This window comes from Sorex fumeus, unplaced genomic scaffold, assembly GCF_029834395.1.
Source record: "Sorex fumeus unplaced genomic scaffold, SorFum_2.1 ptg000064l, whole genome shotgun sequence".
NCBI lineage: Eukaryota > Metazoa > Chordata > Mammalia > Eulipotyphla > Soricidae > Sorex > Sorex fumeus.
In genome coordinates, this window is record NW_026606121.1 from 6,487,987 (window position 1) to 6,505,098 (window position 17,112).

The 17,112-nt window shown below is 64.1% G+C and overlaps 1 protein-coding gene across 1 annotated transcript in view; it reads left to right on the plus strand.

The window, feature by feature from the left end:
* Nucleotides 1–17,112, plus strand: part of PRDM16 (PR/SET domain 16) — a 153,772-nt gene that overhangs the window by 53,254 nt on the left and 83,406 nt on the right. Inside the window, exon 3 of the mRNA XM_056128344.1 lies at nt 17,030–17,080. Within this exon, the coding sequence (XP_055984319.1) occupies nt 17,030–17,080 (51 nt within the window). The remainder of the gene's footprint in view (nt 1–17,029; nt 17,081–17,112) is intronic.

A 17,112-nucleotide genomic window follows, 5' to 3' on the forward strand; every position in this document is an offset into this window, starting at 1 on the left:
GTATGAGCACAAGGTGCATCATATGTATGAAGATATGAATACTTATGCATCATGTGTGCTGGGGGAGTACACAGTGCATCACATATGTGCAGGTGTGAGTACACAGTGCATTGTGTGTGCCGGTGAGTACACAGTGCATCTCATGTGTGCAGGTGTGAGTACATGGTATGTCAGTTGTGTGCAGGCCTGTGCTTGAGTATGTGTACCTGAACATCAGGGCTCATATGTCTGTGTGTTCATGTGGGTATGTTCATGTGTTCTCACATGTGCACATGCATAAAGTGCCCTGAGCCCCTGGTGGAGCTTGGTACGTCAAAGTGAGTATCACTCCCAGCAGACTTGAGAGTCTCCTTCAAGCAGGAGCTGTGGGTTTGGAGGGGATCAGACCCGGCTCTCTGTTCACCCACCAGTATGGTTGCCGCTGGGGTCCCAGGAGGAAACCCTGGGAGTCTTAAGTCACAGCCATGTAAGGACCCCAGAGCCGCCATCATCCAGTAAAGAGTGGGGTGGGAACCAAGGACAGGGCAGCCCTGGCTGTCGGCAGGAGACTCAGAACTTGGGATGGGTGTGGGAGTGTGGGAGCGTGGGAGTGTGGGAGTGTGTGAGTGGGGACTATGGAACTGTGGGACTGTAGGGAGTGTGGGAGCGTGGAAGCGTGGAAGCATGGGAGTGTGGGACTATGGGAGCATGGGAGTGTGGGAGTTTGGAGTGTGGGAGTGTGGGAGTGTGGGGCCGTGGACTCTGGGCGCGTGGGATCATGGAACCCCTGGAGCGTGGGACTGTGGGACCATAGAACTACAGGATTTGTGGGCCTTGGGACCTTGGCAGCGTTGGAGCGTGGGACCATGAACTTTGGTGCCATGGGAGCATGCTGCTGTGGGTGTGTGGGATGTGGCCCGTGAGCTGTGTGGCTTGGAGGTGCATGGGGCTGGGCCTCTGCAGGATGAGCTCGGGATGTCAGCCGGGGGGGCCACGGGCCATGCAGCGATGGGGCTGCAACTCGGAGTGGGGCACAGGGCTGTGATGCTGGGGACAGTGGGTTCCTACAGGCAGCTTGGTCCATGGGCCATGAGCCATGGCTGCTGTGAAATGAGCTCAGGACGGACTGGCCGGTGGGGGCTGGGCCTGATGTCTGTGGGCCGTGGGCGAGGCTCTCTGGGCCCCAGGGCCAGTCCCAGGAAGGATGGGGGTGACCGGGGGCTAACTGGGGAGCAGAGCTTCATGGGGGGTGGTGCCCAGACAATGCAGAACAGAGGGCTCAGGGCTCGCGGGCTTGTCCTCGGCCAGCGGAGTCAGAGACTGTGAGTGGGTTGACCTGAATGGGCCATTCAGCCCCTGAAAGGCTGGCCCCTCTGGGTGGGCTCTCCCAAGAGGCGGGATGCGCCTCCCCCAGGGACAGGACCACACCTGCCCATCTCCTGCTCGCCCAGCTCTGCATGGCTGAGCCAGGGTCAGCGTGGCCTACAGGTGAGGGGAGCGGGGGAGGAAGTGGGACCTGGGAGGTGGGTCTGGCCGGGCCCTCAGCCGCAGTGCGCCCACGAGCACTGTGGGGCATTGTCCTGCCCCAGCATCCCCAGCAGTCTCGTGGTCCTAGTGGTGTGGCGGGGCATGTCCCCCGTGGTCACTCCCCCCAGGTGCAGCGGGGCCACCAGGAGGGACACACCGCAGGCCTGTCTTGGCTGAGCTTCATGGGGTGCCCAGTCTGTCTGGCTGCCCACTGCTCTGGGGCAGCCACACCAGCCCAGGCCCATGGCCATAGGGGGTCCCACTTTGTGTCCAGGGTGTGGCCTGGGGCTTCCCACGAGGGCAGAGCCTGCAGGTAGGGGCAGCACCTCCCACCCACCCCAAGCAACCACAAGGAAGGGGGTTGGTGTGTGAGGAAACGGCCCGACACTGAGTGTGGGCAGTTTTGACTCCACGCACACATGCCAACACACACATATGTATACACATGCACACGCCAACACACACATGTATATACATGCACATGCCAACACACATATGTATACGCATGCACACACCAACACACATATGTATACATACTCACACACCAACACACATATATGTATACACATGTACATGCCAAACACACATATATGTATACACATATATGTATACACACGTACTTGCCAACACACATGTGCATGTACATGCCTATGTGCATGTATACACACCAACACATTTGTGCACACCCATGCAAACACCCATGCACATGCACACATGCCAACACACATATACCCACGGCCTACGTATGCACATATGTGTTGATGGCCTGTGTCCATCTTGGGCCCGTGTCCATCTTGGGGCCATGTCCATCTGGCCGTGCACCCATCTGGCACCCAGGAAGGAGGACAGTCTCAGTGCCAGGCCCCAGGTGACGGTCCCGGTGCAGCGAGGGACCTGCCTGTCTGGCATGGGTCCCTGCCCACATCGAGGCTGTGGCCGTGGGTAGAGGAGGCCCCACAACTGGACGTCAGGGAGGGCAGCTAGCCCAGCCCTCTACCCAGAGGGCACCATTCCCCCAGCCTCAGTGGCAGAATCCCTCCGACTAGTGGAGAGTCGGCACTGAGGCCTCGTGTGTGTCCACACAGCAGGAACCAGGTCCACCCAGCAGAACAGAACCCGTGTCACTCTGTGGACCCATGTTCATCTGTGGGCCCGTGTTCATCTTTGGGCTGTGTCCATCTTTGGACCATGTCCATCTTTGGACCCGTGTCCATCTGTGGGCCCGTGTCCATCAGTGGGCCCGTGTCCGTCTGTGGGCCTGTGTCCATCTGTGGGCCTGTGTCCATCTGTGGGCCCGTGTCCATCTTCGGGTCCGTGTCCATCTGTGGGCCTGTGTCCATCTTTATGCCTGTGTCCATCTGTGGCCCGCGTTCATCTTGGGGCCATGGCCATGTCCATCTGTCCATTTGTGTGGCTCACATGAGTGTCATACAGCAGGGGACGTTCTGGAAGGTGCCTCAGGGCTGGGCTATAGGAGACTGCATCTGGAGGGCCCTGGGGAAAAGTGGGAGCCTTGGGGTGCACGGTGATGGGAGCTTGGGGGTGCAGGGTAAGGGTCAGGGTGCAGGAGGTCAGGGTGAAGGGGTCAAGAGAATGGAGTTCGGAGTGCAGGGGGCAGGGGTCGGGGGCAGGGGGGGTCGAGGAGCAGGAGAATGGAGGTCAGGGGGCAGGAGGCGGGAGTTGGGGTGCAGGGGGCAGGGATCGGGGAAGTGGGGCAGAGCTGGGCCATGGGGTCTGGATGAGCAGGGGTCCAGGAGGAGGGGCTTTGGAGTTAGTGTTTCAGGGAGGAGGGTGTGGGGGTCCCAGGCACGCCTCCAGCTGTGGTCCAATCTGTGCAGCTGCCATGGGGACCCCATAGCCGAGGGCAAGCTGGGAGCCCCATAGCCGCCCCAACAGCACTGGTGGGAGGGGTGCACCACAGAACGGTCTAGATGGGCCCCGTCAGCCGGACCCTACACGGTCCCCCCGGCACCGGGCGAACCTCATCCCCGCTACCCAGCCCATGTGCCTCACACTCCCAGAGCGCCTCAGGGTCCCGCGCCCTGCGTCCTGGTGATGCCTGGCAGTTGCCTCACGGGGCCTCTCGTGTCTGGGTGCGCCACTCTGCACGTGGACACGAGCCCACCAGTTCGTGCGTGACCGGACCCAGCCTGCCCCCTGCTCCTCTCCCGGCTCTCGGGAACGGGCGTCCCCAGCCAGACCGGGGCGCTGTCCTGGCGGAGGCCCAGCATTCCTCTCCTCACAGTCACAGAACATTCTCCTGATGGCAGACGGGAGACAGGCCTGGGCCGGCGACCACACAGGGTGGGAGAGTCCGAGACTGCGTGCAAGCGAGAGCTGTGGACAGAGGGTCCAGCGGGGCTCAGACTCAGGCACTGACCTTGGCCTCGGCCAGTCCTGGGCGGTATGGGCACCCGGACCTTCCCCGAGTGAGGCCTGCGCTCCCCCCACACCAGGCATATTCGGGCACTGCAGCTCGTGGGCGGGGCTGCCAGGCGACCCCTGGCCTTCGGGGACCCCGCAGAAAGGGTGTGAAACCCCGCCAGGAGCAGCCCACACCGTGGCCAGTGATGTGGTGCCCTGGCCTCATGCTGGCCGCCAGAGCACACATGGGGGTCATGCCATCGCCCTGCCCTGACCATGGGGCTTGGCAGGGTCTGGGAGGGCACAACCCCCACCTCTGCCCCCAGCTGCATCGGGGGGGGGGCTTGGTGCTGGGGGCCCTGGGGGTCTCACGTGCAGCTGAGCGTGTCACGGTGTCCGTGTGTGCGTGTCAGGGACACGTGTGCGGGTGCGTGACACAGGTGCGGTGTGCACGCACGAGGCCGAGTCTGGGGGCGTGCACGTGTGTGCGGGCGTGCGGGGCTGTGAGTGCGGCCCCATGCTCGGCCCCTCCGAGCGCCCCCTCGACCGATTGCGTCCGGGAGAGGAGACAATGAATCGCTTCCTACCTAGCCGGCTAATGGCGAGTTCTTTAGCGGGATTAATCCGCCCGCCTCTGGCCGTCAGCGGAGTGACAGCGGCACCTCCTAAGGACCCCGCTAATTTGTTCCCCATTCAGCGCCGGAGCGGCAGGCGCGGAGGGCCCTGGCCGGCCTCATTCAGCGGGCGCGGGGCTGGGAAAGGGGCCAGGGCGCACAATGCCCAGAGCCCCCGGCGGAAGCTTTGTCCCCCGCCCCCGCGGCCCGCTAGTTAAGCTCCTCATTTGTCCCCACGGGGGCCAAGCCTCGGATCACCCTCCCAGCCTCTCCGCTCATCCTGCCGCACCCCTGCACCCGCGCGGGCCGAGGGGGCAGGGCAGCCTACGGTGGGCACTGCTGGAATTCCAGCCTGGCTAGGTGGTGTTGGGGGCCCGGGGGGGCCTGACCCGCCTCCCCACCCCCGCCCGTGCCAGCGGCCTCCGCAGGGGTCCTGGGACATCTCGTTACTTCCGGCACAGGTCAAGCTCCGCCAGGCACCCCTGTGGCTGCCACTGACCCCTCTGCCCTGATGAGAGCAGTCCCCATGGCCTGGGCCCAGGACCCACCTCCCGGCCCCTACCTGGCCCCTCTGCTGCCAGGCAACACCAAAGCTTCAGTGCTGGTCTAGGCGGGTGCCCCTGCGAGATGCCAGTTCCCAGGGACGCGGCCCCACCCCCCACCCACAGCCCAGGTCACCAGCAGGTCGCCCAGGGCCGCACATGGCAGCCCTGAGTCGTGCCCGAGACACAGTCAGGGCAAGAGGGTGTGCAGAACCAGGTGGGTTCACGGGCTAGAGTGGGGGGACCGTGCAACCCCCAGGACCCCTCCTGGGACCCTTCCCGCAGAGCCCAGACCAGGATGGTCCTGCTTCCACGGAGGACCTCTCACCCTCTCCTCCTGTGGAGTGGCCCTGCTGGGACAGACCAGAAACTTCCAGGCCCGAGGTGGGCCTGTCACAGTGAGCGACTCCCCCCACGCGACTCCAGGGCGGGGCTGACAGCAATCCCCGTCCCTGCACCCAGCAGGGCTGTGACCAGCGCCTGGCCCGGGTCCCCCTTCAGGCCTGGGTGTGGACAGGCGGGACGGGAACTCTGTGTGTCCTGGGGTCCCAGTCCAGCTGGCCACCCTGGGCGCTGGACACCGTCTGACCCTCTGCCCCCCAGCGAGGGACTGTGGGACTGCGGGACAGTGTGACAGGCGCAGTCCGCATGCTGTGTGAGGGGGACGTGTGGGGCCCCTCAGCCGGGAGGCCTGAGTTCCGGCAGGGCCAGGCGGCCCCACTGTCCCCTGCCCGGCCTGCACAGGCCGGGCTCTGCCGTCCACCGAGGGCCCTTCCCGGAGGTGTCCCAGCGCCCGCGTGCACTGCCAGAGACAGACCCTGCCTTTCCCACTGGCTCGGCGGGCCGGCCGCGGCCTACCCTGGTGCCCCGGGGCTCGGCCTGGCCCGCACGACTCGGCCCTGTCGCACCCTCATTAATCACTGTCACACACGACCCTCCAACAAGGCCGGCTTTCTTCAGGGCCGCCTCATCCATCCCATTGTCCCGCAGACTCCGATGGCAGCAAAACAGCCCGAGCAGCACATAAAAGAGACAAAAATGAAAAGAATCGAGGGGAAAGAGAGGAGGCATTTTCCCTCCTACCCTCGATGGCCGCTCGGCAGCGCAGATCTAAATTATTCATACATTTATGAAACGGGCTTTGAGCCCGCGTCTATGATGCTCTTTGTCCTTCCTTCTTGTCTCTTGTTCGGGATTAATCTTCACTGTAATCCGGACGGCCGGCGGCACAAAGGCCCCCCTCTTTCCCTGGGAACCCCGTTCCCGAGCCACGGCAGCGCCACGCCGGGGGCACATTAGTGCTGAGGTGGCATCGCCTCGGGACGTCAGGCGGCCGTGTCCAAAGAGCGTCCGGGGAACAAAAAGTGCCAAGTGGTTCCCACGTCCCGCTCGGCACGGCCGTGGGACAGGACCCGCCACGGGCGGGAAGGGGCCGGACTTCGGGCCTCGCAGCAGGACGGGCCTGGCCAGGAGGGCCTGGGCGCGTGGGAGCATCACGTGTCCTCGGCCACGTCTGACGAGGACGCAGGGCCAGTGCTGGCCGGGCCCTGGCTCAAGGGCTGGTGCCGTGGGTGGGATGGGTGTTGGCCGGGCGGCGCCACCCTCATTTCCCCACGTGCCACGCTATGCCGCCACCACCCTCTGCTCCAAGGCCCCGATCTTCGGGCGCGTCCTAAGCGGGTAAAGCTCCTGGTGTGCCCCAGCTGGGGGGCTGTCCCCTTTTCAAGGCCAGTGGGATCAGGCGGGGAGGCCCTGGCAGCTGCCCTGGACTCCCAGAGCTGGGGTGAGGGTCCCTCCCCGACCCCCACAGGGCACGGCCAGGACTGGTGCGGGGACCGAGCTGGGCACCCCATCACCCGCCCTGCAGTTGTGCCTGCAGCTCTGTGCTAATGTGCTGGCCCCCCAATTCCCTGTCGGTGAGGACCCGGGTGAGGCCCTCCAGCTCCACCCCCGAGAGAGGCAGGGACCCCGCCCACCGTCCCCCTCCCCAATGGGGACCCCCGGCCATCCCCGCGGCAGACCCCATTGTGGTGGCCGGGGACACCCGTGTGACAAAGGGTCGGAGCGGCCAAGTGGTGGCCGCGGGGAGCGGCCTGGCCCCGCGGGGGTCTGCAGCCCGGCTTTCTTCCTCTCCGCTTCCTACTTTCCCTCTCTCGTGGGGGTCCCCCAAAGCCTTTCATTCCGGCTTCATATTCACATAAAGACATCAAGAAAACCCAGCAGAAAGAATTATTAGGCATGGCTGTCAGACGCTTTATCAGCGCGGGGGAGCGATAACCCTTTGTGCGCTGGCCAGCTCTGCTGCAGCCCATCCCGGGACCCTGTGCAGCCTGAGGCTGGGGCAGCCGGGCCCACCCTCGGGGCACCCTGGGGGGCGGCGTCCCGCCCGCAGGCCTCTTTGTTCCTGTCTGAGGGGGCTAGCAGCCGGAAGAACAGAGATGGGGGTCGTGCTTGCCGGGGTGTGGGCGGCCGGGGGTGCTGCTCTTGGCTCTTCCCCTGGATGGTCTGCCCGAGCCCCCCAACCCCACGGCCCCCACTGCCTTCACCACTCTCTCTCCTGGTTTTCCACTCGGGCCCTGGGCCCCAGCCGGCTCTCCCCAGGGGGCTTCCTGGGGCTGAGGGGGCCCCTGGGGCGGGCAGGGCTGGGGGCACGGGGAGGGGGGTCCCTCTGGTCCGCCTCCCGGTTCCTACGACCCGAAAACCGCATGCCGACAAACGGCTCCCTCGGCAAACATTTTTATTTCCAATTAGCAAAAGAAAAATTGCTAATTTGCTGCAGTTGGAGCAGGCTGACGTCTCAATCTGCAGAGTGTCAGCGCACTCAAAGGCCGCGTTTCACACCGCACCGAGAGTCGCAGCCCCGAGAGGGTCAGGGCAGCGGGCCCAGAAACCAGATTGACTGGCCACAGCGCGAAATTACTCACACAGACGCACATTGTCTGCGTGCCAGCTCCCGGGGACCTGCTGGCCCGCGCCCGAGGGGGGCGGCAGCGCATCTTCAGGCGGACGGGGAGGCGGGCGCTGGTTAATCATCACCCCGGCTCGTCTGCGCCGGCTGCCGGGAACCGCGGGGAAGTGAACGGGCCGCCGCGGCCGAGATCCCGGCCGATAAGCCCCTGGGAGTTAATGGCTGAGCCGGGGCTGCAGGCTCGGGCACCTGCCAGCCGCGGGCGGGGGCTTCCTGGACGGGCCGTCGTACATTCGCGCCCGCAGATGTTTGGGGCTGAGGCCATTGGCCTCCGGACGAGCTCGTCCATGTCCCACAGACGGGGGGGGGGGGGGGGGGGCGGGGGCGGAACGGGCCGCAGAGCTGCCCTGTCGGGGGACGCGCCCACCCCCAGGTGTGAAGTGGGCAGCGCAGCGCTGGGCGCTGGTGTGGGTGCAGCAGGGTCCTGGGAGGAGCCGCACTGGGCAGGCAGACGCGGCCAGCTGAGACCAGTTGAGACCCGGCGGGGCAGAGCCATGCTGTGACCTTCCAGGGGCCAATGGCAGGAGCCCGCCAAGGGCCCCCAGGTGGGCGCGGGGGCGGCAGTGGCCTGGGGCTGCCCTGAAGGCCACAGTCTGGGGCGTCTTCACTCTGGAGAATGTCCCCTGGCTGAGACCCAAGATTGGGCCCGCCCAGCTGTCTGGGGCCTCAGACCCCCGTGGGCCCCTGTGGGGCCGGGAAGCCTGGTCGTGTGGTATGGAGGAAGGAGGCGGGTGCCAGCCAGTGCCCTCTGAAGGGGCCAAGGGTGGCAGAGCCTGATCCCAGCCGGTGGCCACCCAGGAAGGCCTGGACTGGGCACCTGGGCAGCACCGCAGTCCCTGACCCTCTCCTGCTCTGCCCCAAGCTCTGGGTGACCAGAGCCACGGCAGGAAGCAGACACACCGACACACGCACCGTGCATGCACCTTCCTGTCCCCACAGGCACGCACATGTGTATTCTGTGTTCTCATAGGCATAGCACACACGTGTTCCATGTTCTCATAGGCATAGCATATCTGTATTGCATGTTCTTGTAGGCACAGCACAGGTGTGTTCCATGTTCTCATAGGCATAGCACACACGTTTCATGTTCCCACAGGCATGACATAAGCACATACATGTTCCCACGGTTCCACGCACAGCGTAACTGCGTTCCCAGCCCCTAGGGGTGCCGAGACACATGCGCACACAAGGGCATTCATGTGTGAGGGGCTGCAGAGCGCTGTCCTGTCCAGGAGGGCACATGTGTGTGAGTTGGAGAAGCATATGGGGTGAGTCCAGGGCTAGAAGCAGGAGGTGACCCCTGTGCCCGCACTTGAAGGGCCACCCCAGGACAGGGGACAGCCTGGTCCCTCCGAGCTCAGTGGACTTCAAGTGGGAGCCATCTGTGCCCTGACCCCTCCCAGCAGGCGCTGTCCCCACAGCAGCCTGGGGCAGGGGTCTCTGCTGACCGCCCAGGGCCCAGCCTCCTCCTGCCTCTGCTGCCGGGGGTGGGGGCGGGGGACAGCTTGGCAGTGCGGGCGGGCCTGGAGTCCCGATCGATTTTGGGGTGAGCAAGCGTTCCCGGTTTATAGCCTCTTATCGCCTGACTACTGGGCGCTGCACCCACACCCGGTTCATCTTTGGTCTCGGCTCCTGCCACCCCCACAGGTGTGCCCCGCCCCGCCCAGGCGCACCCCAAAGCCCATCGGACCCGCCGCTCCCAGCTGTCAGCCTGCGCCCCGGCTCCACAGCTGGCCCCAGGGAACGTGACCCGTGAACTTGACGCTTGACCCACATGATTCCTCGGCGGCCGGTGGGTCCCAGGGCGTCCACGTATGTCCAGACTCTGGCCCCGGCCAAGGTGCCACATGCTTACCCCATCCACCACCAGGAACTGTCGCCCCCCCACCCCCTGGGGAGGGAACCGGGAAGCACTGCCGGGAACCGAGGCCAGGACAGGGAGGCCCATTGCTCACCGCGTCCGTCTCCCGTGGACGCGCGCCCGCAGGACAGCGGCGGCCATCCGTCAGGTCGCTCCGCCCCTCAAATAGATAATCAATTTCCCCGAGGCATCAATAACCAGAGTGGACATTTATGGCCCCTCGGATGGTTTATCTTTGGGGCTGAGACAGCAGCGGCTGATGGATGCCACATCTGCCAGAGAACACAATTAAAGGCTCGGGAGAGAGCGGGGTTTATATCCTGCACAAAAAAGCAATCAAAGTCATAATTGAACTCCATTGCGTGGAATTGGCCGGAAATAAATATCACACCCCAAAGAGCGCATCCAGGCCCGGCGGTGTGGCCACTGCTGCTCCCTGGGGACGGCGGGCAGGCCTGGGCAGGGCCGCAGTACCCAGCGGGTGGTGAAGGGGAGGACCCACTGCCCTCCTGAGGTCCGGGTGGGCTCCGACCTGAGTGGGCCCAGGAGGCTGAGGGAGGGACCGCGCCCCGATGCTCATCTGGGAAACGGTCATGGTGTGCGGCCCTGGCCCCAGGCAGCAGGGCAGAAGCCCCGTGGGTTCAGGGCCTGGCCTTGCGCCCCTTCCGTCCCCATCCACCGCGTCTGGACGTGCAGTTGGATGCGGCAAGGTGCGTGTGGAAGGTCATCTAGGCTTGGCCAAATATGGCTTTGGGTTTGGGAGGGAGAGGCTTTTGGAAAGGGCATCCTGGACACGGAATCGCTCTTGAAAACAGCATTTTGATGAGTTAAGTATAAATAAATCAGAAACACACGGATTTCATTTCCTTTAAAATACCCGCGGGCTCAAACACTAGCGGGAAAAGTGCCTGGCGAGCGGCGGTTTGGGGCTCTGACAAGCCCGAATATTTTGAAGAGTTTCTTCTGAGTACTCCCTGCTCAGCTCCTGCCCTGCCGCCTCGGGGAGCAGGGGTGAGGCCACCGCACGTGTGTGTGTGTCTGCACGCATGTGCCTGCACATGGATGCACGCACGAGGCCATGCTCATGTCAGTATACGAGTGTGCGTGTCCACCCGTGTATGTGTCCATGTGTGCACGTCTTAATGCGCCCACATGTCTGCACACACGTGTGTTGCACGTGTCTGTGTGCATGTGTATCCCTGTGTGTACACAATGTGTCCTTGCCCATGTGTGTTTCCACGTGTGTCCCTGGGCATGACTGCAGACACATGTGCCCATGTGTGCTGTGTGACTGTATGGGTCTCTGTGTGTCGGCACACAGGTGCATGATATGTTCACCTGCGTGCACACACGTGTGTCTGCCTGCATGTGTGGTGTTCGTGTGCCCGTGTGCAAGCCTGCTCCCCTGTGTGTGGGAGGGTGGGAGCACTTCCTGATTCGGCCTCTAAGCTCTGAGCCATGCCAGGACTCAGGGGCGCATGTGGCAGCGGGCCCTGGCGTGTCTGATGCCACGGGCACTGCAGCCAGAGGGTGTCGTTGCGGCTGCCTGTGAAGGGCAGAGGGGACTCGAGATGGGCTTTGTCCTCTGCGCCATGGGGGCACTGACGGGGTCACAGCTGCCCTTCTGAGGGCCTAGCCAAGGGGGTGGGCGACATTTGGGTAACCCCTGACCCGCTCCTGGGAGCTGCAGGGCCAGGTGGTGAGGGGCTGGGAGTCCTGCCCCCAGCTCAGGAATGTGGATCCACGCTGACCATCCATGGCAGGACGGTGTTGGGCAGGGCTCAGCCTGCAGGGGGGGCGTGGGGGTTGGGGGGGTCCGTGCCACCCGCTGCACCAGCACTCCGCGATCCCATTCCTGGACGGCTCTTATCTGTAGCATCGGCCCATCCGCCGTCTCCGTGCAGAGACATAAACAGAAACGGTCTGGCGAGGCCTCGCGAGACCCCTTCCCACAATGTTCCTCTTGGCGCCCGATGAGAAAACCCGCCATCCACACTGGAGTTGGGTTCTGAGATTGTCTGCGGAACGGGGCTTGGGGATTCAATAACAGCTCCCACTGCTTGGCCTCTAAATTGATAATAAAAATAAATATCTCCCTTCCCAGTGCTGAGGCCTGGCCGGACGCAGCCGAGTGTCCTCAGGGCTGGGCTCTGTCCCCATGCTCCGGACGCTGTGCTAACCATGTCCCTCTGGGCCGGGCCCTCGTGTGGCCACATACGCTGAGATTCACCCACCGCCCGTCGGGCCTTGCCTCTGTGAGCCGCGCCCCGTGCCCACCTGCCCACCTTTCCCGCGGGGGGGGGGGGTGGGCAGGGCACAGCCCCAGCCCTGCTCCTGGAGGAAACCAGGTGTTATTTATGGGGGAGCCTTTGGCGCGGGCGCAGGGGAGGGAGAGCCGCACATCGCCCGGGGGCCAGGGGCTGAGCTGTTCTACTCAGTGACCCCCGGCCTCAGCCAACTCAGCTGGAAAATTGGGTCAAGCCGTGGCGGCAGCTCGCAGTCCAGAGCCGCAGGCCCTGGGGGCTCCAGACCACTCAGGCAGTTGTATAGGCTGGCGGCCGCGACACCCCAGCCCAGGGTCCCCCCACTGAGCACCTCCCCAGGTGAGACCCAGTGGCCAGCTCCTGGCCTGCTCCCGTGACTGGCCACTGGCTTGGTTTAAGATGTAAGACCTGGGCGGGCTGACCCGGGATCCTGGGGGACACTTGTCCAGGACCAGAACCTGGATGGGCTCAGGGAAGGGAGCAAAGGAGACCCAGTATGAGCAAGTGTGTGTGCACATGTGTGTACATGCATATGTGTGTATTGTGCCCCCGTGTGAGTGTGTCAGTGCCTTATGAGTGTGAGCTTATGCATGCATGTGGATGTGAGTGCATGCATGCACTTGTGGATGAGTGCATGTGTGTGCTGTGTGTACCCATCCCGTGTGTAAAGGTGTGTCTTGTGCATGGGTTTATACGCGCGTTTGTGAATGCTTGTAGGTGGTGTGTGTCTATATACATGTATACATTTTTGCATATGTGTGGTATCTGGGTGAGGATGCGTGTGAGGGCCTGTGTGGATGCGTGTCTGAGCATGCATGTATGTGTGTATAGATTTATGCAAGTGAGTTCATGCATGTGTGGGGTATGTGAGTGCCCTGGGTGAGGATGTGTGTGTGCTCATGCACGTGCCTTGCCTGTGAGCGTGTGTGTGATTGTGTGAGCTTGCATGTGCATATATGCATATATGTACATATATATGCATATATGCATATATATGTGCATATATGCAGGTCCTGTTGATCTGTGTGAGTGTCCTGCCGTGGAGCCAGCAGGGGGGACCTGGTCTCTGCACCCCCGCCCAGGAGAGTCACCTGGCAGGGCGGCCTCGGCGGTGGGTGCCACCCACTGAGGGGTGTCCGGGCACGGCCCGAGGCAGTGTGGGAACCATAGCCAAAGGGAGGGCCCAGCGTCCACTGCTCACCCAGCACAAGGATCCCTTGTCCCATTCCTGTCTCTGCTCCACCTGTCCTGCTCCCCGTGCTCTCCGTGCTCCCCACCTGCCCCTGTGCTCCCCATGCTCCCCACCTGCCACCGTGCTCCCCATATGCCCCCGTGCTCCCCACCTGCCCCTGTGCTCCCGTGCTCCACACATACCCCCGTGCTCCCCACCTGCCCCGTGCTCCCTGTGGTCCGGCCGCTACCCTGGACAGCAGGCCCAGCACAGATGCAAATGCCTTGTCAGTGTCGTGCGGGGCTGGCCCTGAGCCCTGCAGCCCTCCTGGGACCGAGATGCCCGTGGCTGACCTACAGTCCTGCCCAGAGCTCTAGAAAATGTGGGGTGGGGGCTCTGAGCCCTCACCCAGAAGGTTACCCCATCCCCCGTGAGTGGGTCTGGGGGAAACAGCCCCAGGCCTTGTTTCTGCACAGATGGGGCCAGAATGGGCCTGAGGTACCAAAGGTTTGAGAGTGGGCCGCGGCCAGGGGCGCTGTGGGCCTGGGGGGTCCCAGGGAATACCCTCTCCGCCCCTGCCACCAGAGGCTTCTCTGGCTGGGGTTTCTCACAGACCACCCCTCACCACAGGCCTGGGGGTTGAGCGTAGGCCCGGGGGGTGGCAATGTCTGCGAGTGACTCTGGGCTCTGGAAAGTGGAAGAAGGTTCTGGAAGCAGTGTAGAGGCTGTGTTTGGCGGCCGGCAGGTGCCATGCCCGGTATTTGTCTTGGCAGAGCCGGAAACTCAGTGTCCCGAGGCGATTACATGGGTCCCGTGACTGTGGCTTCCGGCCTTGGGGGAGGCCGTCCAGGGGGAGCCCCCCAAGCGGGGCCTCCTGGGCGGGATCTGCCCTGCGCCCCTAGAGGCTCTGCTCCCCGCAGCCCCCAGAAAGCCCCAGCAGGGGAGCCCCGAGCAGACTCAGCACAGGGCCCTGAGAGCTCTCTCACGCGTCCTGGCGGGCGGACGCCCCTGCACGGGCCCGGCCAGGCCTTGCTTCCCTTTCCGAGGCCGAAAGTTATGACTTGTCATGAGTCATTGATTAGAAGTGCCACCCGCCACCCGCAGGAGATTTACACGCACTCGCCTGGGGCACATCAATCTCCCGGAAGCAGCAGGAGGAAGCGGCCCCCACCTGCAGGCCCAGGGAGGGCAGTGGGGGGGGCGGGCACCCACGGGGTCAGCGGGGCTTGAACCCCGGAGCCCCGACAGGGACCCCCAGCAGCAGGATGGGGCAGGGATGGGGCCTGGGCCCAGTCGGCATCTCTGGGCCCCCAGGGGTCAGGGCTGTAGCTTCCCTCGCTGGGACCCACCCAAGTGCAGAGGGTGGCACATGCGTCCTCCCAGAAGGGGACCCCCGCAGGAGGGTGGGGGACCCTCCCTCTGCCCGGAGCAGTTTCACCAGTTGGTGCCGCCCGGCCTGAGTCGCAGTGTAGACGGCGTGCAACCTCCGTTGGTGGGGGAGTGCAGGAGACAGGGCCGGGAGGGGGCGAGGGGCGTGAGGGGGTCCCGGGAGCCTGGGCCGGGAGCAGGCGCGCGGCCGCGGGGGGGCGGGGGGTTCCTCCAGGCTCTTTCCCGCCTACTTGCCTGTGTAAATATTTTTCTTCGGAGTAAAGAGAGAGCCGCCATTCAGGCCCCGCGCTCTTGAAAGGACTGAGAAGTATCTGTTTAGGCATAAAAGCCAAAAACAGTGTCCAAGGCGCCTTTAAAATACCATTTCTGAAGCTCAGACACGGCCAAGCTGATTTTTTTTTTAATGCAGAAAATAAATAAATAGGCCCGGCCTGGCGCGGAGAGACGGGGCACGTGTGAGGGCGCAGCCTCTGGCCGGCCGCGGGCACTGCGCTCTGTCCCCGCACGGCCCGGACCAGGCCTGACCCAAGCCGGCCAACCGGTCGGGGGTGCCGGAGTCTCCCTGAGCCCCAGAAGGGGCGGCTGGCGTGGTCCCAGCGTCTGAGCCCCAGAGACCGTCTGGGCGGGGGACGGGCCTGGGTCTGGGAACAGGAGGAATGTGGGGTGCTTGGGTCCCTCTTCCGGACCTCGGGGGTCGCACACACAGTCTGGGGTCCAGAGAGGCACCGCGAGGGACAGAGGCTGGAGAGCCTTGGCCCCTGGCCAGAATTGGGGAGTGTAGCAGGTGCAGGGGTGCCTAGTGTGGGGACAGGGATGCTGGGTGAGGAGTAGGAGGCAAGGCAGGGCTCTGTGGCCCAGCTGGCCTCTGTCCACGCAGGACCTGTCAGAGATCACGGCCAGCTGCTCACATGGGCCTGGACCCCGGAGCCCCCACGTGTTGTTGATGGGTCCCGGGGCGCCCTGAGGGGCAGTGGGAGGAGGGGACTGCGCATGTCCACTGCCAGCCACCCACAGACAGCTACTGGGGATCCCCCTCCGAAAGCACGGGTCCAGGGCAGAGGGCCCGGCCACCCCAGGCCTGTGGGAGCAGGGGTGTGGCTCAGTCCCCCGAGGGCCCGAGTCGATGGGAGCAGAGTGGGGAGCACTGCCCCCCTAGGCTAGAGCAACCAGCACTGAGGGGCCGCAGAGGCCACCCAGGCCCTCCAACCTCTGTCCGTCTGTCCAACTGGCTGGCGTGGGGTGACCTTGGGGGTCCCTCTTTGTCATTCACTCACATCCCCCAGCTTCCTGCTCAGAGCTGCTCCCCGCCTCCCCTGAGACTGAGACTGGATTCGGGAGTCTGGGGGTGGGGGGCTGTGCTGTGTCTGTACCCGACAGCCACTCTATAAGCACAACTTCAGCCTATTAAAGAAGCGTGACCCCGTTGGCAGGCGTTCGCTGCACTCGGGACTCTGATGGTTCTTCCAGTGAGCCTGGCACTGGGATAAACACAGCCACCCCCACCTGGGCACCACTGGCACTCTCTAAGGCCAGACCCAGGCCCTGAGTTTCTCCCCCTCTCCCTTTACCCTGTGGTCCCTTCGTCTGTTTCTCTCGGGAGTAGAAACAACACAATGTACGAGCGTGTGCACATGTCTGTATGCACGTGTGTATGTGTGTGCATATGTGTGCGCGTATGCATGTTTGCATATGTGCGCGTGTGTGTGTGCACTCTCCTGCAAACCGCTTGATGCCGAGGCTTACTTTGAAAGCCCCTGGGGCACTGGAGAGATAATACAGTGGACAGGAACTTGCCTTGCATGTGGCAGACCTGGGTTTGATCTCCACCCGCCCCCCCACCCCAAGCTGCACCAGGAGAGAGAAGGCCATGGGCGCCCTGCGGGGAGTCTGGCTTTGTGGGCCCAGGAGGCTGTGGGCAGGTCAGGGCAAGTGCGCAGTGACCCTTCGAGACGGCCCCACCTGCTGTGGCCTCTCCTCAGCCAGGCCCGAGCAGCAGGGCAGCTCCCAGTGCTGCCCCACGGGTGGTCAGGCCTGGCCTGGTGCACCCCAACTGCTTTTCTGCCATGCCCAGACCTGCTCCCAGCCAGAGCCGGCAGGAGGACAGGCCCTGCCGACCCCTGCCCTGGCCCCGGCCTATCCGGGGACAGCCAGGCTGCCCTGGGGTCGCTCCCAAGGCTGGATACCCCGCCCCTTCTGGACAGGGAGCATCTAGGAGAGTCCACGGGCCTGCTCGAGCCAGGACGACAACGCCCCCAACCTGGGCCCCTCTGGGCTCATGCCCCGCCCCAGCCCTGCAGTCACGAGAGCCCCTCCGGCTGACCCACTGACTGACGCTCCTGCTGTTTTGCAGCACGTGCTGGCAGATGCCGAGGAGACGCCGCAGGACAGTCGCGCAGGGAAGGTAGGCGGCCCCCGTCTGCGTGCTCTGACCGC